We start from the raw sequence: 21,526 nt of genomic DNA, 5'->3' as shown, positions 1-21,526 counted from the left end.
AACATTAAGTGGCGCTGTAACCAAGCAGCATTTTCGGTGAAGCTTAAACCCCTGGAGAGAGAGAGAGAGAGAGAGAGAGAGAGAGAGAGAGAGAGAGAGAGAGAGAGAGAGAGAGAGAGAGAGAGAGAGCTCTCCTCTCTGTGTTTCTGCCGTGCACAGCGGACTCTCTCCTCTCTCTTTTCGCAGTGTGCTGAACCTGCAGGTGTGTATGTGTGTGTGTGTGTGTGTGTGTGTGTGTGCACCGACTGTCCGCCGAAGCTGTTTGGAGAACAGCTTCCAAATTTGGATGTAGCAAAACCGAGGCGACAACTCACACCGTAAGCAGGCTGGCCACAGTTCACCCTGGCTGCGAGGATGTTGCAGTGATAAGACAGCAGAGCAGCTTCTCCGCCGTCTCGCACTCAGCCGGCATCGTCAGCTGTTGCTCTGTAGCAGAGAGTGGAAGAGTCGCGAGCAACAGAAGAAGACTAAAAAGGCCGAACTATGCGACGGACTTTCTGCCGGTAACCGTTTTCCACCTCAAGTCGACCGGGGAGCGAATGCGAGCGGAGGTTGTCAACGAGCCTCTGACTATTTTCTGCCCTTTTTTGTCGGTGCCGGAGGAGCTGTGCCAATGGAGAAGGCGACTCCGCCGCCCCAGCCCCAGCTCCAGCTCCAGCTGTCGATAGCGAAGACTGAAAGTCCAGCGGAGGACATCTCCGGTCTGACTGACGAGGAGCTGCTCAAGTGGACCAAGGAGGACCTGGTGCGGCGGCTGAGGCGGTCCGAGGCCGACAAGATGAGCGTGATTCTGGACCACGGGAATCTCATCCGAGAGGTCAATCGCAGCCTCCAGCTGCACTTGAACGAGATCAGGGGGCTGAAGGTGAGGGGGCGCGCATCGGTGAAGGATGAGCTCATAGTTTTGGAGCGCACCTGAGAACGCGCATAGCATGAGGGATGTGCTGCTGCTTAATGAGCGCGTCTGCAAGCATTCTGTGAGAATAGATGGTATCGTTGAAGTTCATTGTGCCATTGTGAGGGCCTGTAGAATCTGATACAGATGAATGTAGATCCTGTGGGCTTTATGGGCAGTTTTAAGTTAGGCGAATAGTTCTCTTTTTTTTGGTCAACAATAGTTTAATTAACACGGGAAGGGAAATCAATGACAAATTGTATCCTTGCAGCTTGGCTGTAAAGTAAAAAGTCATCCTCCGATTACTGAAGAATCTATTCAAATGCCAATGCTCAAATCTGGCGTCCAGATCTCTCTGTCTGAGCTACACACACACACACACACACACACACACCTCACATTCCTAGACAGTTCCTGCACATACATCTGGTATGTGCTGTACTATCTTGCCTTTAGAGCAACGTGGCATTTGCTTTGAAAGTATATGCAAACATTCGCCTTTTCAGTAACCTTTATACTGCCTTCATTTTCTGCACTGCTAATAAGACGACTCTGGCACAATGTCCACAATATTTACAGATAAGGCTGAGACCCAGCCTGAGGTAGCCTCAGAGGAAACACATGGGGATCATTTGCCTTTCTTGGAGACCTCGTCACCTCTCCACACATCCAAGCTGCCTAATTACACAGGAAAGAGCTGGAGGGGTGCGAAAGGGAGAGAGCGTGAGAGGGAGGGGAGAGAGGAAGGAGCTCTAGGGGAGGTGAAGGAGGGATGTTTAAGTAAACGTTGCTGGGTGTAAAATGTTAGGGGCGTGTGATTTCACTGCTCTAACCCAGTTTTATATCCGTGTGTGGCCTCTCCATCTCCTGCAGAGCACTCTAATCTATATTATGTACTTCACATTGAATGGCACACAGTGAGTCAGTGCTTTTGTGGGGAAGACAGACAGGATTAGAATTGTATTTCATTATGATTGCAGCGTCAAATTATCTTATTTTGCACCAAATTAAAAGCACATTCGTGTTGTTTCTGCCCTGATCAGCATTGTCTTTTTTCATGAGAGCTTCTTAATGATTAGGGCCTCAGTTTAAATCGCTCTCTTCCTCTTGCACTTTCCCTCTCTTCCTCTCAGGATATTAATCAGAAGCTGCAGGAGGATAACCGTGAGCTGCGGGACTTGTGCTGCTTCCTGGACGACGACCGCCAGAAAGGCAAGCGTGTATCCAGGGAGTGGCAGCGCTTGGGACGGTACAGTGCCAGCATCATGCGCAAAGAGGTGACCCTCTACCTCCAGAAACTCAAGGAGCTGGAGCTCCGACAGGAGGAGGTAATCCGGGAGAACCTGGAGCTGAAGGAGCTCTGCCTGCTGCTGGACGAGGAGAAAGGGGTGGTAGGTGGAGGAGGTGGGGGTGGAGGAAGTGGAGGGGGTGGGAGTGTAGGGCTGGGAGGATGCCGCAACTCCATAACCAGCCAGAGTAGTTTGCTGCTGGTGCCCGGGCAGGGCCTCCTGATGAGAGACGTGGGGGATGGGAGCAGCACCTCCAGCGCAGGGAGCGCTGACAGCTCCGATCACCCTCAACATAAGCAGCCTCACCTGGCTCCAGGGGTGGGTGGGGTTGGTAGCGGTGGGGGAAAAGGGAGCCCCGAGCTTGTGCACAAACCCAGGTGCAGCAGCATCAGTGGAATAGGAAGCATAAGCGGAGTAGACAGGGAGATGCCCAGCCCTGAGCACCCTGCTGGGCGCCACCGGAGTACAAGCCTGGAGTACCCATACACCCTGCCCCAGCTCTGCCGGCCCCGCTGCGGCTCCATATCCGTGCCTGACCACAGTCGAGCCATGCGGGGCCTCAGCCCGGAAAAATACGGGAGGAACGTGGGCCGACGCAGTCCGGAGCAGCACCCCAAGCACCACAGCTCTGACCTCCTCCTGGGCCAGAGGCAGCACTTCCTGGGTCAGGGAGGCAGCGGGGAGCTCTATCAGAGGCACCACAGGAGCAGCATAAGCAGTATTGGCTGCGGGAGCCCCGAGCCCAGGCAGGCACATTTAGGGGCCTCAGAGCACCATGAAAAGGGCTGCGTGGTCCAGGGGGGCAGCCCCGAAACTCATAGGCACCAGTACAGTATGAGCCCTGACCATGTGAAGTTTGGCAGCCCTGTGAGAGACGGGCAGAGGAGGCCGGCAGGAGACGAGCTGTCGCCACACCATCGGAGCATCTACAATGGCATGAATGGTAGGTGTGTGTGTGTGTGTGTGCATTGTAATGTGACTGCATGTGATGTGATCATCCCGTGTTTTGATCTTCTAATTACTTCTAAAAACTTTGCAGAGGAGGACGTTGTGCAACACTCAAAGTTTCACTTAGACTCAAGCCACACAAACACACAAACACACACACACACACACACACACACACACACACACACACACACACACACACACACACGCACACACACTAGTGCACCAACAGTTAACACAACATTTTATCAAGGTTTGGTATCGTATTGTCTCTCTGCACAAGAAGGATTTGGCAGTGGAGATAATCTATTTGTCTCTGCGAAAATGTAAAAATAAAAAAGGAAGATTGCTGCGTGACATGCGATGCACTTATTTGATTGAGAAAACAGAGAAACTCTTCCTCATTCTGACCGGTGAAAAAATGTACAGCATTATTGATTTTTTGGCATCTCGAGAGGAATGTGGGTTGGCTCGGGTGGATGAGAGAGAAAATCCGGGGTTCCGATTATTTCATTATTTTACACGTTCTGTATCTAAATTGAACAGATTGGACTCAAATGAACCACGCTCAGATATCAGTGTGTGCTGTAGCGTTGCGACACACACGCACGAATCACCGCCCTGACTTTGCTGCAGTCGTGCCGATCTCAGTGAGAGTTAAGGATGTCAGAGAGAAGGAGGAATATCAAAGTACCAACTTGGCTGCTGTTTAAATACCCCACGGTGGCTGATAATGATTTCTGGAGTCCGGGGGAAAAAAGTGCTGAGTGGCACAGAGCTGGCAGAAGCTAAAGGACAAATTCCTCAAGGTGAAATATCTGCCTGCATTTGCAAAACAAGGCTGATATTACAAGAGCAACAGAAACAGTGTACACAGAGTGGAGTACATCCTACACGTACAGGAAGGAGTTCAATTACCTCTCATGAAGTAATGTCAGGAGTCAGATGCTGTTGTTTGTTTTATTTTACATTTATTTAACCAGATGAGTCAATTGAGAACCGGTTCTCATTTACAATGACAACCTGGTCAAAGAGGCAGCAACAGGAAGCAAGTCATTACAAACAAATAAAACAAGTCTCGTACAAAAAACATCATAATAATAATAATTGTTACTGAATGGTAAGTCATTTGTAACGATTGATTTGATATGTATTTCGTTCTAAAAAGACCATCTTTCTATCTCATTGTGACCTTTAAGTGCTACTCGAAGGGGCAGATTCTACACATGAAGATCAGTTGAGCACTATAGCCTCTGAAACAGTTGTATGATGTAATCTGTGGCTCTGGAGGAGCTTTGTCATGGCTGATGGCCTGATGATGTAACTGTGATGTCATCAGGGTCATCTCGTTGGTTTTGGAAACTGAAAATGTGTCAGAAAGACTGTTACAAACATGAAGTCGTGGAGGTCGAAAAACAACAGACAGGGATGGCCTAACAAAGAGACCATATTGAGCTGCGTTATGGGAGATGTAGTGTTTTTTGAATATAAGCCATACTGGAGACTAAAAGTCAGGATATCATACCATCCTCTTTGTAAACGTCCTCCCAACTTTGTTAAATTAAAACACTAAATTGCTGAAGTACAATAATTACAATACAGCCACTGTAGCCTCACACATAACAGTCTCGTAAACATCTCTCTCTCGAGCCATTTTGCAATCTCCACTAATTGCAGCGGATTATTGTGAAGACACACACACACACACACACACACAACTTTGAGTTGGATCATAATTCTGTTTCTATTTTAGCTCTATGTGCACTCTGTAGCTCCATATGAGATTTCAATCTTCTTGTAACCTGAAACCCATATGATGTCTGCAAAAGGCCACGCCACATTAATGCCTCGCAAATCCTTAATTGGAAAATGTTGTGAGTGCACAGGGCACTCACTGGCCCTCATGTCTGGTGGTTTGCCAAGTGTGGCATAACTGTTGTGAACTTAGCTCAGAGTGAAATGCATGCAGCAAATAGCCTTTAACCAGGTTCATAAAGACTTCATTAAGCCTGTGTGTGAGAGAAATGTGTGCGTGTGTTGCTGTAGAGTCCTAACGGTATATCATCTGTCAGAATGGCTGCTTATCTCTATCATGAATGTCCTCACAGGGACGCCATGCCTCCACTGACCTGACAAGGACACTAACTTCAAGTGTCACAACACAGTTAGATGGAGACATGCAAACACCACTAAGCCGGAGGTGGAAGATTTTGCTTTTGTGGTGTTGATACCAAATGAATTGCGTCAAAATGTAGGCTGTATTTTGGTGACAGATTGAAATATTCAAACATGCATGCCTGTTGTGAGGTAGAAGTAAAGAGAGCAGCTCTGTGTCTGCGTGGGTCATCCACTGGCCCATCCTTACCGCCATGTCCTTTTTTGGACGAAGAGGGAATTTGATTCCTGTGACGATGTAGTACACTCCACTCACTTGGATTATCCTCTAAGCCCTTTGCACAGTATTATTTCATTTTTTTGATGTACATGTATGTGTGTGTGTGAGTGTGTGTGTGTGATTTGGGTGGATGTGTCCCATCCAGTGTCACTGTAGCAGTGTTTTATTCAGACAAATGAAAGTCTCATGTACACGTGCCACTCGACAGCACTGAAGCTCAGGCCATTTCAATTCCTGACAAAATCCAAGATGAAAGCAAAACATCACTCTGACCTCTGCAGCCTTTTAATACAAACTGCTCCTGCATGCTTTGGTCAGCTTATCACACTTATTCTGTTATGTTTACAGCCGGGGCGAGGGGTATGATCTTCAAAACGACTGGAAGCATTCTTAGTTTTGCTTTGTAAAATGATAGAAATGTTCAGTTTTCTCCCAGAAGAAAAGAAGCCGTCTCATCTCAACGGTACATGACCCGGAAAAACACAAAAGGGGTGTACCTAAAATGCATTTAGAGAATTCAGGGAGTACCGAGTGCATACATTAAAAATACAATAACTGCATGTCACTTGAATAGCAATACATATTGTCTTGCCCGTATAAAATAATGCGCCTGTAAAGCCTGTTAAGTAGCTACAAATAAACAATGAAACCTTCAGCTCAGCTGAGACGCAGATCAAATATGTCCATCTTGCCATGTGATGGACTCGCTCTAGTGAAAGACAATCAGCCGTGAACACTGTAGTCTCCTGACCCAGACTGTTGGCTAAGCCTGTAGGATCTCTGCACTGCAGAGGGGCTTTTTCAAAAAGAGGAGAGACTTAATCATGTTTTCTGCTTCAGCAATCGCAAGTTCTGCATATTAGCTTAAGCTGCTCAGATGATCGGGAGGGGAAAAGAAAAGGCTGCATGGGAAAAAAAAGACACTACAGTGTGTGTGTGAGAACCTCTGCCCTTGTGATGCCAATGCATGCCACACACACACACACACACACACACATGCACATGCACAGTGTAAAACTCTGCAATTGACCATTGGTAAAGCCACGCCCTCCCCTTAGTTACTGCTGCTATGTGTGAGGCTTTTCGTCCTTGCGCGGCACTAAACAGTTTATGATGACGACAGGTCACCACTCAAACGTCTTAGTTATCTCTGAAACTATATATGTGAACTTAAGTTTACACAGACGTGCAAAAAAGACTAATTTCTTGCTATTCATTTTGCCTCCTGAATCGACAACTGACGTTAGCAGATTTGACCATTTGCCTTTTGCTTGTTATTACATCTGAATCATGTGATCACAGTGAAAGATAGCGGACTGTCAATAACATCATTAACCACCACGACAACCAAGCCGGACTCTGAAGCCAATTGTGCATCGTGGCCAAACCATAATACAAGACCGAGCAGTTGGGTTAAAAGAAGTGCGCTTGCTCTATGGGCCCCTGCTCTATGGGCCCCTGCTCTATGGGCCCCTGCTCTATGGGCCCCGTGGTTGCGGAAGATCCGGTTCATTTCATATCTGGAAGTCTAACTTCTTTGGCTTGACTTTCATAGAGATAAACGGGGCACCGTCTCCAACGCTGTATCCAGTTCTCTTTATACATCATGATGGCAACAACAATTGTGTCACATCCTCACTTTTTCCATTGTGTTGTGAGCTTCTTGCAGTGCTTTTTCTAAATGCTAAGCATGTACATGGGTGAAGATGGTTCTTCATTTGCATTGTGTTGAGCTCTTATAAGGCCACTGTATTTGTGACTTAATGAGAACGGACAGACACTGGCAGCATAATCCTCCATTCTTGTGCATTTTTATGCTATTTTATCTGTTTGAATTAGCACGGATCATCGCACTGCCTCATTCATTCTCATTCTATTAATCTATAATTGTAGCATCATTTCAGACTCTCCAGCTCCCCCGGCTGTTGTTGAAAAGTGCTGCTGCCTGTCTGAGACAGGAAGTCATCACTGAAGCTTTGGCCTCAGATCATGTTCTCCTTGTCCACTGTCACTGCGAAAGCCAGGCTATCTCTCTCCCTCTCCCCCCTCTCTCTTGCCTTTCTCTCTCCTTCCATCCTAATTGGGTGCCAGTGTGAACAACCAGCTGTCGGACAGAGAGAAAACTCTGGTTACAAAGACCTCTTTCTGGAGGAGGCTGGAGGCTGTTCTGTTTGCCAGGCTGGGCTGAGGAAAGAGGGTTGAGGAAGTATTTTAGTGTATTACTGGTTGTTTTTCTTCCCCTCCTTGTCCTTCAACTTCTCCTCTTCCTCTGACTCCACTCTATCCTCTTCTTCGCTCGTCTGCCAGGGCGAAGGATGGAAAGCAGCCCCTTGACAAATTGTAAAGTCTCACAGCCTAAGAGGCGTGAAGAAACTCAAATGTTTGTCACAGCTGCACTCTAAACAATTTCACCGTAAATGAACGGTAACTTACTGGCAGCAGGGACGCCAGTAATGTACTGTTTTCTTACGGTATCTTACCGTATACTGGATTACGGTATGTGATAGTAGGATAACTGGGTTTTACCGTGATTTTACGGTATATGCCAGAATAGGGCTGGAGTGTGTGTGTGTGTGTGTGTGTGTGTGTGTGTGTGTGTGTGTGTGGTGGTGGTGGTGGGGGAGTAAATGGGTGGGAGCGTGTTTGGTAGGAAGAAGGATGGGGTTAGGGTAGAAGTGGGGATGGGTGAGGAGAAGAGAAAGGATGTTGCTTCTCTCTTTTCTACTTCCTCCCCTTCTCTTTCTTCTCCATCAACTCTTTTTCTTTCTTTTGTCTTTTCAGTTCCTCCTTTTCTCTCTTCTCATTCTCGTTCTTCTCTTTCTCCTTCCTCTCCTCCTTCCTGTCCTTCAGCATCTTTTCCACCTCCTTCCTTCCTGGCCTTCTTCTCCTCCTCCTTAAACTGCGCCTTCTCCTTGTCAGTTTGTTGGGCGAGCTCCTGAAGGCTGAGGTTATGTACCTGGAGGTCAGCGTTTTGCTGTGTCAGGAGCTTGATCTCTTCCTCCTTTTGGTTGCACCGCTCCTCCTCCATCTCTCTGCTCCGTCTCTGCAGCTCCTGCTCTCTCTGGAAGCTCTCCTCCTTTGCAGCAAGCTCGCATCTCATCCGATCTTCCAGAGCCGTGAGTTTTATTTTCCAGCGCAGTGACATTCTCCTTCTCACTTACAAGCAACGGCTTTTCCAACTTTGCGTCCAAGTCCATCACATTCTTTTTGTCCAAGGCAAATTTGACATGGTTCGCCTCCTTCGCCCAGTTCTTTCTAAACGTCTTGTTCTCCTCTTTCAAGGACTCAACAACCCGGTTGAACGTGGCACTCCACTGGCTGTTGACCAACTGTTGATGTGTTTTATCTTGCATAACAGTGAAGGAATGAGAGCAGGTTAGAAGCTCCAGAGATAGTTAGGGCTGAGGCCATCGGAGACGTTGGATGTCTTTATCAAAACCCTGCAAAAGGGAAAATGTTACCTTTTAAATGCTATCATGGCATTTGAATTTGTAATCACACCTGAGACCAATTATCCCAAACACCCCCTGTAGGCCATCAGTGCAGCCATTAACCAAGGAGTGCATGATTAGGCTTTTTTTTTATCTACCTCCGGTGCATATCATTGTCATTTTTAATCAAGCCGCCCTCAGCTTCGTCTCTTTAAAGCTCGCTTCTGCTGGATGGAGCAAACAATGCACGCTACTTTTCTGGTCCTTTACCCATAATTTCAGCACAAAACTCATGGCAACAGTAATGTCAATGGGAAATGGAGTGTGAAATGTCTCCAACAAGAGAACAAAAATTATTTTTGGCAAGCCTAAATTATAAATCAGGGGGAGGCAGGGAGAACGATAATGTACTGCAGATATAATCAAGATGAAGATGTGTGTGCATGTGCAGCATTCTGGAACTCTGATGTATGTAAATGTGATGATTTATCTTCATAACTGATTATTCGATCAGTATTCATGTAGACGCGGAGCAGTTGGCCACTGCAGGATGCACCCAAACATTTCCCCCCACCAGCAGCTCCACAGCTAAGTAGCTGTGTGAGTTATGAAGGAGGCTGTTTGGCGTGCACGCGGGCGTCGCTGCAGCCCAAACCCCAGAGGTATATCTGACAAATGTTCCACAGGAGCCCCAGTCATCCGGTAGACACGCAAACCCAGTGGAATGCAGAGCAGTCTTTGTCCTCTTACGCCGTGCCGATGGGGAACGGCCCACTGAGCTAAGAGGAAATTAGCTTGCTAGGCCAGGTAATTAACTGGAAGTTGAGTAGCTGCCATGTACGAGGGCAGCACTGGGCCTGAGGGAACCTCATGTCAGTCCCAAAGTCACCAGCAACACATTTAGCTATGTTGCATGATGATGATGTTGTTCAGCCGTAGCTGTGTGTCACGCTGAGAGCTGGCAGCCTGAAGGCATCAGGTGATCAGGTGGGAGTGAAGGAGGTGAGTGAGCTGGACGGCTGTATGTTTGGCAGCTTTTGAGGCGTCTTAATTTGTGACAAGGAAGATCTGATGTTGTTTACTCCATAATGACTTGCATAGATCCAATGAGTTATTCATATTGTTCATTCAGCCTGAGCGAGTCTGTTAAGGAGCATTAACAGAGTAATATGAGAAATGAATGTGAGTCTTCAGGTTACCTCACCTTTGTACGACTCAATGTCGATTAATGCATGTTATCCCAAATTAAGAGAAGTGCATTCAAATTGTTCTTAATTATCATCTCTTATGCACAAAGAAAATCATTAAAATCTGTTAGGTAATTAGGCAATTTCAACATTTTGTGGTGCAGGAAAAAAATAACGAAACAAAAATTGTACAATGACAATCACAGTCAGACCAGAATTTATAATTTGGCTTTTCATCCAACAAGCATCCCAACTTAAAGTTATTGCGAGGAACCTTTCATTTTTGTTGATGTAGGCGGTCCATGGGGACAAAGCGATAGGGTTTCTGTGAACCAGAGTCCCTTTAGAAAGAGTCTGAGAGTCCTGGTTCTGGTTCTCCTGTGCCTCCCTTCCCTCCAGTGGGCCTCCAGCAGCGTGGTGTCGATGTTGACTCCTAGCGTGGACCGGTGGAGCAGCGAGGCGAAGCTCTGCTCCTGGCTGGAGGAGTCTGAGCTGAAGATGTTTCTGGTGAACCTGCAGGATTTCGTCTGATTTCGCCGAAATCGGACCCGCTGGCAAAGATGACCAGCATTAAGAATAATATATAGAAATCGTCAATCTTCTCGCTTATGGGCTCTAATCTACATTTTAAGGTCATTAAGAGGCATACTTATTAAATTGAGACTGTTTCATAACTAATTAATTTTATTGAATGATGTGAAAATTTACGAGGGAATCCAGCGAATTCCTGATGGTCGTTAATGAAGGCTTATACAGCAAAATACTTTATAAAATCCATGATTCCTTCATGTTGCATAACAGTTCCACGTATCCCATGTCTGAAAAGGGGATCAAAGCTTAGCCATCAGAAGATACTGGTACCAGATCAGGTACATTGGTGTTGGCAAAACCCCTGAGTGCTTTGGATAAAAGCATCTGCTAAATGACTGTAATGTAATGTAATGTAATGCATTGAATTGAGCCGTGGTGCATTTTGTGCTTATGAGTCCAACTTTTAATCTGTAAGAGGAAGAATGGGTCTTATTCTTCTTCACAAAGTTGCATAGTCTTGCTTTAATGCTCGGCTAGCTTATCTATGGTGCCTGTCTGTTGTGCATTTGTGTCACTGATCAAGCTGTGGTGATGAGCTGCGTTGCTGCTGCCATCATGGTGATGGTTTTTACAGCCTCACCAGCTGTTAAAGACAGGGATAGAAAGTGAGATAACATGTTGGGAACATAACAAGTCAAAACTGCTGCAGCTGACATCATCTTTATACCTCCCTTTCCCAACACGCAGGATGTAGTTATCCATTTCCTGGGGCATTAATCTCCGGCCCATATTGTGCATTATGTGCATTTGATGTAATGTTTTTCCTGATGAGAATGACAGCGAGGCACGTGTGCAGCTTCCATTACTGCGGATGAATGGGTTTATCCTACCGACGTAAAGAGGATTGGCCATATTCCCATCATTATCTCTTACTCGTTCTCTTCCAGAGAAGTCTTTTGGTCTGTGAGGTTTCCTCTCGGAGATATTGAAATCAATTTCATTACCCCCCCCCCCACTGCTCCAGACCGGCTCATTTCCTTTACTCTGACAGCGAAAAGGTGCATTTAATTACATCTTTCACCGGGCTTCCTGAGAGCATTAGCTGCAGGTCAAACATGGAATTGAAGTACTTCTTGGGTTGCTTTGAACTGTACTCGATGGTTATTTTCTGTGCTAGTGTGTTACTTTTTTAATAGTTTCTCTAAATGTTGACTGAGGAATTTACAGTTTATTTTGCAACTAAACGTTATATTTATGTTCTGTTTTCAATCATGGGATGCAGTATTTGTATCCTATATGATGGAGGGCTAAAGCTGCTATTTCAACTTCTTTAATGCGAGAAGAGCCGTGTGAAACATGTTTTATTTAAAGAGCAGAAGAATGTAAATGTCCACACCTAATTGTAACCCCGAAGGCCCCGTTGTTTTCAGCTCATCTCTCAGGCTTTTCGTGACACAATCGTACCTAAGTTCTATACTTCCCGGCATTGTTCTGAAGTAAACATGCCTCAACATTGTTTTTCTGTATCTGATGCAATGCATTGCATTATTTCTATCTTAATACAAAGGGCCTTTTAACATGCACGACTACAGAAGGATTAGTTGTTTTCATCAGGGAGGGGGGAGACAAAAGAGTCCGAGAGAGTGTAAACAAGTTTCAGCCTCAGGACATGGGTCATCGAGGTCCGAAGGCTTGTGGGACTTGAGAAGACAGAAGCCATTAGATGCTGATCCTTGGCGCTAAAGGAAGCAGCAAAGAATCGTGGGTCGCTGGAAATCTAACATCATTCACAGTTGGTGCAATAACCAATATTGTGTCTCATCCGGACCCATCTGAGCCACACACACACACACACACACACACAAACCCCCAGACACGTGCACACTCACTCACACACACCACAATGATCTACACGCTATGCCCGGCCTGTTGTATTATTCAACAGCACTGAGAAGTGATGGGTGGTGACATGTTAAAAAAAGGACAACAGCAGTTTATCTAGCAAATGTCTGCTTAAATATTTAATTGATTTCCCTTTGAGAGTCACAGCAGAACGCGCAGCTCACCAATGTAACTGAAAACACAGCCGCGTAGAAGCTGGAGGGGGCTTGAACACGGAGGACAACAGATGTAAAGAAGAATTAAGGGCTGACGTTGCGCCAGCACATAGCTTCTAGAAATCTCTCTGATGTATTATTTTTCCTGCTCTGCTGATCTCTTTGGTTTAAATATGAAATACACAAATGGTTGATTTAAGAACAAAGATTTTAAACTCTAGCACACTTACAAAACACAATAATTCCTGGTAGTATTCAAAATGTGACGTCTACAGTTCCTCCATGCATGGCTTTGCACGTGACTAGTCTTTCCCTTTTGATATAGATGTGCGTACGTCTGTCTGTATTACTGAGATCGCAAAGACAAAATAACCGCACACACACACACACACACACACACTTACACAGCCCTTTTAGCTAGGCTCCAATTATCCAGCTCTACTCTCATCTCTTCAGCCTCACACTCATTATAGTTCTGACACAGTAGACAGACGACCATTAATTATAACAGTACGACAGCTTTCCTTCTCTTGTTCCTGTATTTTCATACTCTGCAGAGTCTAATGTGACGATAAATGTGAGCTTAAATAACAAAAAGGTGTTAAACCAACACCAAGAAGGGTTTTTGTGACCATAGACCTAGCCTAAAAGAAATATATAACAATGAAGATATTTTAACCAGTAATAAAACTGTTCCTTTACGAGCAGCGAGTGATTTTGGCGAAATATGCGTAAAGGACATCCAAATGGGCAATAAGGCTCAATAAGAGTTCAGCTGTTTCTTATGAAGAATTGTTGCACATTTTGGGAAAGGTGTTGATTTAGTTTCTTGTCAAGAGTTACATTTGATACCATTCTCATTGTTTTGCATGAACTATGGAGCTAGAGCCAGGAGTTGGTTAGCTTAGCTTAAGATAAAGACTCCACATAAAACCACAAAGTGTTGTTTTCTCATTTCTGTTTGTGCACAGATTAAACAGAAGTCCGCTTTGAGAAGATTGGACAGAGCCCGGCTAGCTGTTTATCCCTGCTTTCATTCCTTATGCTATGCTAAGCTAATGACCTCCTGGCTCCAGCTCCATATTTAAGACATTGTGAGGAAGCGAGTGAGTATATATCCCAAAATGTGGAACCACTCCTCGACTCACCAACTGTAGATGTTTTTGGTCCTTTTTTGTCATTTGGTGTTCTTTTGTGTTACATGATTTCTGGGTATTCAAAAGTTACCGTTTACTGCCATTTGAAGCCGCTATGCAACATTGTAACATTTCCTATCATTGTTGTAACAATAGTGTAACGGCTTTAAGCTTGGCATATTACATTACATATAATGTCTGGAGAACAGAGTCCTGCACCGGGTCGGGTAACAGTTATCTAAAAAATATGTTTCTATAAATTCCCAGATGGGTAAAAATGAACTATGCGGTACAGCAGGCGAGAACATAATGTATATGCTTTTTGTCTGGAGGAATCAGATATGAAAATGATTGTGCAGTATTTTTGAAATCTAAATCAGATAATATTAAAGCATGGCTCTAATTGCGTGCTACCTGAGTGTGCTCGCTATGCTAGCCCCGAGCGTAGCCGGGGAAAGAGACTTTTTCTTGGCTTGTGAAGGGAGAGCCTGGCTTACACCAGGGACTGTGGACAATATTATTATTTTTTTATTATTTTTCTGCACAGCAACCTCAGACTCAAGGAGCAATTTAATGTCAGCATAGTGAGTAGCATCGCAGTTTAGCTTCTGCCAAAGTGGGTCCAGTTGATTATGATTTTAATTCATGATTCTACATGCTCCAATGGTGCAGGTAAAAATAAAGCTCTTTAAATTGAGTGGCTGTGTAGCCTGTGTGTCTAATCACGGGTCGAGTCGGGGGTCTTACATTAAAGGGGCGGGCGGATCTGCGTTTGACTTGAAGATGATTGCAGGGAACAGGCGGGCTTAGGACATCCTCAGGCAGCCATTTTGCTTGAGTTCGAAAAGGCCAGCCTCAGTGAATGACACCTCGATGTTATTATTTCTTTACACAAAGGAGTTTACCCGTAGTGTCATTTTTATTGATTTGAATAAGAAAGACCAGCCACCAGGGTCTCTCCAACACTGACTGACAGCTAATTCATCCAGGATTGACAACCCAAGTAGTCACTAAGCATATCGGTGCTACGATCTAGTGCAGCAGAAGCAACCAAAGCGATGAAGAACCCCAGACCTGCTATCCACTTGGAAGTTCAGCCTTTACAAGACTGGGGCCTTTCTGTGAGACCAAGCACAGACTTCAATCCATAAATATCCTGCTTTTTCTTTTTCTCGTTTTCTTGTTAAATGTGTTCCGGCCGCTCATAATCTCTGTATTATGCGTTCAGAGCTTATCCGTGTCGTCCAGAGTCACACGTAACAGCACTGACTGTAGCTGGCCGAGGGACGTCAAGACAAGTAGCTCTGCTGCCAGCCGGCCTCGCTGACTGACCGACTGTCTCCCCGACTGTCTCCCCGATGCTCTGATTGACTGCTGTAGCTAAACGGAAGGTCACCGATCTACCGAGCATCTCCACAGGCTGTCCTGCCCAGCCGGCCTGAATTATTTATGTCGCCGATTTTTAGGAGATCTGAGGGAATGGCCATGTGAAATTACCTTGCATTGATCAGTTGAGAGAGGGAGGGGAGGGGGGGTGTTTGACGGATCAAAGAGGACTGAGAGAGCAGCCGTGAGGAAAGCAGGTTCTTGTCTTTACTGGCTAGATTCTGACATCAATAACAACGTGCTTACTGGTTTTGACAAATTATACAGATACACCACTCATTAAGATTTTATTTTTCAGAGCTTTGGATCCCAGCCTACTTTAAAATTTTCAAACGTATTTCCCCAATTTTCATGAAACAAAAGACATTGGATCTGGTAATAAACAGCCTTGAATCTCTTATACGAACTAAGATTATGAGTTATACAGAGTTAATAACTGGTGCCTGGCAGCAGGGAACAGGGTTCCCCGTCCGGAACAGTGATGTATTCAGTGTGGGAGCAGCTCCTCCCCATCCAATCTCTCACATCTCTTTGTGGGGAAATTTAGAGCCTTTCACTCGAGCTCTAGTGTACAGAGGTGTAATTTAAAGGAGCTTAGGCCCCACATTATTCTTGAGTAATCACATTATCTATGTCCTGTTGCTCTGACCCACACAGAGCCTTTTTTCCTCTACACATCTCTCACATCCCGTTTAAATCCAATTTTGGTTTTAACGTCCTGCTTATAACTAAATCAACAAAACGCCGTCTAAGCGCTCTGTATGTTCTCTCCCTGTATAACTCTCCTTGAAGAGATCACAAGGCAAGTTTTATTGGACATTGATCAAGTTCTCCTGGATTTTGGCACATGCCTGCTGTGTGTTAACAGCACTGCTCCATCACGAGACAGCAGGTTGTAATCTTGTGACCTGTGTGTGTGACTGTGTGTGACTGCAGACCTTGAGACGGAAAATCCATTTAAGCTAATTGTTCTTGTGCTTGAGCGGGCGAGTCCAAAGACCCAGAACTGAGTTCGCTTGATAGGTTGAACAAGAAACTGTGTTGTTTCCGCCGGCTGTTTGAATATTTCATGCGGCGTCTTTCATTACTGGCTGATTTTTTAAACTGTGCGTTTCTTGTTGTCGTTGTACTCTGATTCCTGACTGCAAGCGTTGCAGGTGCATCGACTGTGAGGTGCAGAGCGACAAGCCCGACACAAAAAAAAATCATGCAACAAGACAAAAATATGAAACGTGTGAAACCGATCGCGGTGTCCCAGACAAGGTGATGAGCTCAAGAACAGGGAGGCGCCAGCCGTCATATGGCGGGGTGATGACAAGGCCTCGCAGACATGTGTTTATTATGAAAAATCATCTGGAACACATCTGGAACTAATCCCATTGTAATGCGGGCCTAATATTCATTCTTTGCATCAATATAACCAACATGAATTCATGTTTCATCTCTCTGGCATCAATCCAATTGCTCGACCACTCTATGTTTGCATCGATCTATCAGAGCATGTTCAGACAAAGTCCTGCTTTCAGCTATCGGCTACACTTCCTACTGACTTCCTGTGTCTTTGTTTGTCTTCGTGTGACATGTGATCATGTATTCACCGCTCTCTATCTGGTCTACGAGCTCTGCTTTAGCCGTGAAATCAATTCCATTCCTTACATCCTGACCTCCAAACGAAAATACCCCGCAGCCCACCGCTGCATCCCCCGACTCTTTTAAGGAGTTTTCATGTCTCTTTGTGCTGTCTTGCCTCCCCCCCCCCCCACCCCCCACGGAAATAAACAAGGCGAGGGAAGGGGCAGGGAACTCAGTGAAGGTGGCTACCGGAATCTTTCGCAGAACTCGGCGGTCACAAGAGCGTCATGAATCTTTAATGAGAGATGTTCGCGCCAAGGAGAGGAAATGTGCTGAAAACATGATCATAGGCTCATGGGAGAGGAAACTGTTTGTGGAGAGCGAAAGAGAGCGAGAGAGATATCAAGCAGGGCAAGGATGAAAGAATTGTTCTGAAGGGCAAAGTTGGTACAGAGGGGTAATATATATATATATCTATATATATATATATATATATATAGATATATATATATATCTATATATATATATATATATATAGATATATATATATATCTATATATATATATTTATAAAGCTTGGACAGCTTTAAGACAAAGGCATTTTTCCACCGCTTAACCAAACCAAGTTCTGACCAGAAGTGCTCCCAGAGCCAGAGAGGACGAGGGAGGATGCTGTGTGTCGTGTACACCTTTACATTAATACTATTTGGTTTGACAGCAACAGTTTTTCTTGCCAAGCAGAAATAAAACAGCGCAGGATTTTTGGGTCAGGGATGTCAAGATGGAATCCAGAGCCTGCCGTGTGTTTAAAAGAACAATCATGTTTATTGCAATATAGTTTGATGTCTTACAGTTGTCGGTGTGAAAGAGCATGTTTCTGTTGAAACTATCAAGATGAATCCTTGATCCGATCTCTCGCTGTCTGCCCCCCGTAGTCTCCAGGTAATCTTCCAGTCCTACAGTTGATACACTTTGATAAATCAGATGTGTGTGTGTGTGTGTGTGTGTGTTTGTGTACATTATGGTTCACATTTTCCGTGAAGGTTGTTGCCACTCGGCTCGCTGTCACTTGCACCATTGCAGCAGAGATTGAAACAGACGAGGGGGGAATGTGGAGACGTTGTTAATGCTGCTCTATACAACACGTCATTAAGTGGTGGCCATAGGCCGAGGGAGTGCACGATGTCTTTCAACGAATTCTAAAAGCTCATCTACCTGCACATCTAGACTGCTACTTTAGTCTCAAAACTCTTTGAGTTTATAGAAGACAAAGATGAAAGCCTATGAGATATAACTCACTGTACACATAGAAGGAAATGCGCTTATTTGCTTTCTAGCCTTAGAGTTAGATGAGAATTCTGATACCAATGTCTGAATTAAATATGGAGCTAGAGCCTGAGTGCAATAAACCTAGCTTAGCATAAAGTATGAAAGCTAGGGGAAACGGCCTGCTGTGTCCGAAGTAAATACCTCTGCCACCCAGCACCTCTAACGCTCACTTATTAACACGTTATATCTCTTTTGTTTAATCTGTTGACAAACTAACTCTCGGCAAAAAAAACTCTCGGCAAAAAAAAGAAAATACTGTGAAAATATTCCTTTATACGGTACATGGTTCAGTCAGTTTTTGCGTAAGTGGTGTCTGGGACAATAATGAACCAATTCCATCTTTTACATATCTTTCTGTTAATACATTTCTTTTAAGTACTCCAACATCTAAATTTCAATTTTTTTGGCAGTATGAAAAGACGGACGTCAGCTCCAAGTCATTCGATTCGATTCGAGGCACTCCTCTCTTGTCAAAACAACACATTTAAAACTCGTCTCTCTCTTCTTCTCTCTTTGTCACAGCTTTGATATCAGCCGGCTGCTGCACCAACAACTGTAGAAATGTCAAGGTATGGGACAGGTAAGGACCCCTCTCTTTGAAAAAAGAAGAACAGCCAATGACGGTCATTGTGTGCTCTTTCCACGAGGGCTCATAATCCTGTAATTAGCTCCCATTATTCTACTGTACCATACAGAGGGCTTCCTTCACCTGGAGTCTTGAAACCTTTTTACATTTAACAGTTGGGTTGGAGGGTATTCGTGAGGACAATGAGAAATCGCTCTCTCAGGATTTTACAGGATAATAGAATATGTTTACTCTGTTCTCTTGATAATCATTAGGTGACACAATAGCTCAGATTCACATTCTGTTGTGATCCCATGTCATTGCAGGGTCAGTCCTTGAGTTAGCCCAGCGTCCCAGCTCCAGATGACTAATGCGTTTGCATTCTGGTCTGGCCCAGGTGTAGTCACAGTGGGTTTACAGTGGGACTACAGAGTTAGGGGTGACCCTGTGTGCCATCCTCCATCTTCAATCAGGTCCCAGTGGGAGGGCGAGATGGCTGTGTTAATATTTAATGACTGCAAGACAAGACATACCTCCTCCCTAGTGGATAGTCACGCCCCCACTAGCCCGAACACACACGCATACAAACATGCATAATCATATGCATACAAACATGCATAACAAACATGCATAATCCACACACATTCTCACCGTCATCCTCTCATATACGGTGTTCTTTTCAACCAGGGAACGCGGCGTCCTCCTTTTCTTCCACATCAGTCTTTTCACCTCGTCATTCCCTCTGTGCCTGTGCTTTTTCAGCCCACTCCATCTTATCTCACACAAAAATATCAACGACTCAGGTGAGGAACAGAAGAAAGTCTACTTCATGTCGGTAGATAGTTTGCGAGTTCAGAGAAAAGCGGCGAGGATGTGCTGGAGTCAGGTCCTATGGCCGTCCCCGGGCTCTGCGCTGTGGTAGAGAAAGACGCAGGCGGGAACAAAAGGATGTGTCACTGATAAGCAACACAAAAGCCTCCGGTGATGAACATCTTGCTCACTTATACTCTGTCGGTTTCATTTGTTTTCATAGGACTTCTATCTATCTGACAAGTTGTTGCTAATGGCTCTATTTATGGTTAATAAATCATTTGCTAATGCTTTATAGTTCAGGAACAAGCCAAGAGCGTGTTTTGGGTTGCCAGATTGTAAAAAATCCATTTGGCTCTGGTGCTTCTGGACCAAAATCCATGTACTAACAATTTATTAGCATATACAACTGCAGGCTTTTTGTAAGAATTGAATATTGGCTTTAAGGTTAAACTCCATTATTGTGTTGGTATCAGAGTCAGGTGACCTACTTTTCTGGCATTGGAACGCAGGTAAAAAAGCCTTTTTCACATATGATATTTTCACATTTACAGGTCAAAATCTAGATTCCATTTAGCTGATTCAGTTGTTGTGCATGCTACCTCCCTTCCATACTGTCACGGCCGCCTGGGACACTTGTATAGAACTGATCGAGCCGTCGCTAATGTTGTTACAGTAGTAACACCTTTGCTTTTCATACACAATAACAAGTCAAAATGTCTGCTGTGAAAAACAGAACGTTTGTATTGCTGATGGTTGAGTATTAATCAGCATGGAATTGAATAATGCATTCTGAGTCATTTCCATTAGATTAGAGGTGTCGTCCTGATTTCATTAAGGGCTCAATAGGTTCATGATCAACAATAAGTTAATTTAATACCGCACATACTCATCAAACATCTCATGAAATACGCGTGTCAATCCAAGCACAACAAATCCCTCAAAGGTTCTTCACGGTCTATGAAACCATGTTGCTGCCAAACACTCCAAACAAAGAGGCATACAGTGGCTCAGGTGCATTTATCCGCTGGTGTTTCTTGTTTATCAAATCAGTCGATCAGTCAATAGTGCCCCACAAAAGTTTCAATGTAATGACGAGAACTCTTCTTCTTGTTCTTCTATTCCTGTGCAGCTTTGACGCCTCCTCTTGACCCCGACTTGACCAGATAGGCTCCTCAAACGGAGCAGAGGTGGCAGCGGTGCAGCCCTCCTGCGTCTCTGGCCTCGATAGACACGAGAGCCAGTGGACGCCATCCTCCACGACTCCGGATAGCCCGCCGTCCATGGCTTCTTCCACGTCCACAGCCCTGAAAACAGCCTGCCTCCATGTTTTCATTTCTACATATCGAGAGTTTATGAGAAGAGGGGGTTTCGGGGGGGGGATGCTATTAGTACGGTTGGTAAATCTCGCAAAGACTGCTGCAGCTCAATGGATTAGAGTGGATATCTCTCCCTTCCAACTGTGACACGGCTACCTCCCGTAGAGCACCCAGAGAAAGGGAGGGATGCTGGCGATCAGTGAGAGAAGATGTAGAGGACAGTGCGCTATTTGTGCTGCTACCCTCTGTTTACAAATGTACATCATTAGCGGAGAAGCACATCCATTTAAATTTCTATACCCTGCTGTACTAAACCTTTATTTTCCCACACTTGCCCCTGACTGTCTAACCACTCTGCCTCCTCCCCTTCATCTTCAGATACCCCTCATCTTCAGTGTGTAATGAGACTGGTGTAATCTAATGTTCTGTCTCTCAAATCCAGCCGATCACATGATTGCCGTCGTCTTCAATGTTCTCAGACATTTCAACTGAATTTAAAAACAAACAAAAAGTGTATTTGTCAAAGATGTTCTAGCAAAGAAAAGAAAACAGCCTCTTCCTGTGTCTTAAACCGAGATGATCATCATTACAAGCTGCTGACAGATGTTCTAGTTCTATAAGATGCAATGTTCAGGTGTACTTTTTCTTTTTTGTATTATATGCTTTGCTCCCTTAAA

General features: G+C 44.8%; 1 protein-coding gene across 1 annotated transcript; it reads left to right on the top strand.

Moving 5' to 3' along the window:
* The first annotated feature begins 613 nt into the window (after positions 1-613).
* Positions 614-20,681, top strand: ccdc85al (coiled-coil domain containing 85A, like). Its single transcript, XM_076090599.1, has 4 exons — positions 614-865; positions 2,029-3,127; positions 18,678-18,735; positions 20,663-20,681. The coding sequence occupies exons 1-4, from the start codon at positions 614-616 to the stop codon at positions 20,679-20,681; spliced, it is 1,428 nt and encodes a 475-aa protein (XP_075946714.1).
* The last annotated feature ends 845 nt before the right edge of the window (positions 20,682-21,526 follow it).

The sequence above is a fragment of the Anarhichas minor genome, unplaced genomic scaffold (genome assembly GCF_050575085.1).
Source record: "Anarhichas minor isolate MPS153535 unplaced genomic scaffold, ASM5057508v1 ptg000012l, whole genome shotgun sequence".
NCBI lineage: Eukaryota > Metazoa > Chordata > Actinopteri > Perciformes > Anarhichadidae > Anarhichas > Anarhichas minor.
This window is presented reverse-complemented; position numbering and strand designations above follow the sequence as displayed.

What these genes read in the sequence shown, in the direction of transcription:
- ccdc85al (XM_076090599.1), top strand. Translation starts at nt 614, where the DNA reads ATGGAGAAGGCGACTCCGCCGCCCCAGCCCCAGCTCCAGCTCCAGCTG. An exon ending in ACGAGATCAGGGGGCTGAAG is followed by an intron (nt 866 to 2,028) that starts GTGAGGGGGCGC and finishes TCTTCCTCTCAG; the next exon opens with GATATTAATCAGAAGCTGCA. An exon ending in CATCTACAATGGCATGAATG is followed by an intron (nt 3,128 to 18,677) that starts GTAGGTGTGTGT and finishes TCTTTGTCACAG; the next exon opens with CTTTGATATCAGCCGGCTGC.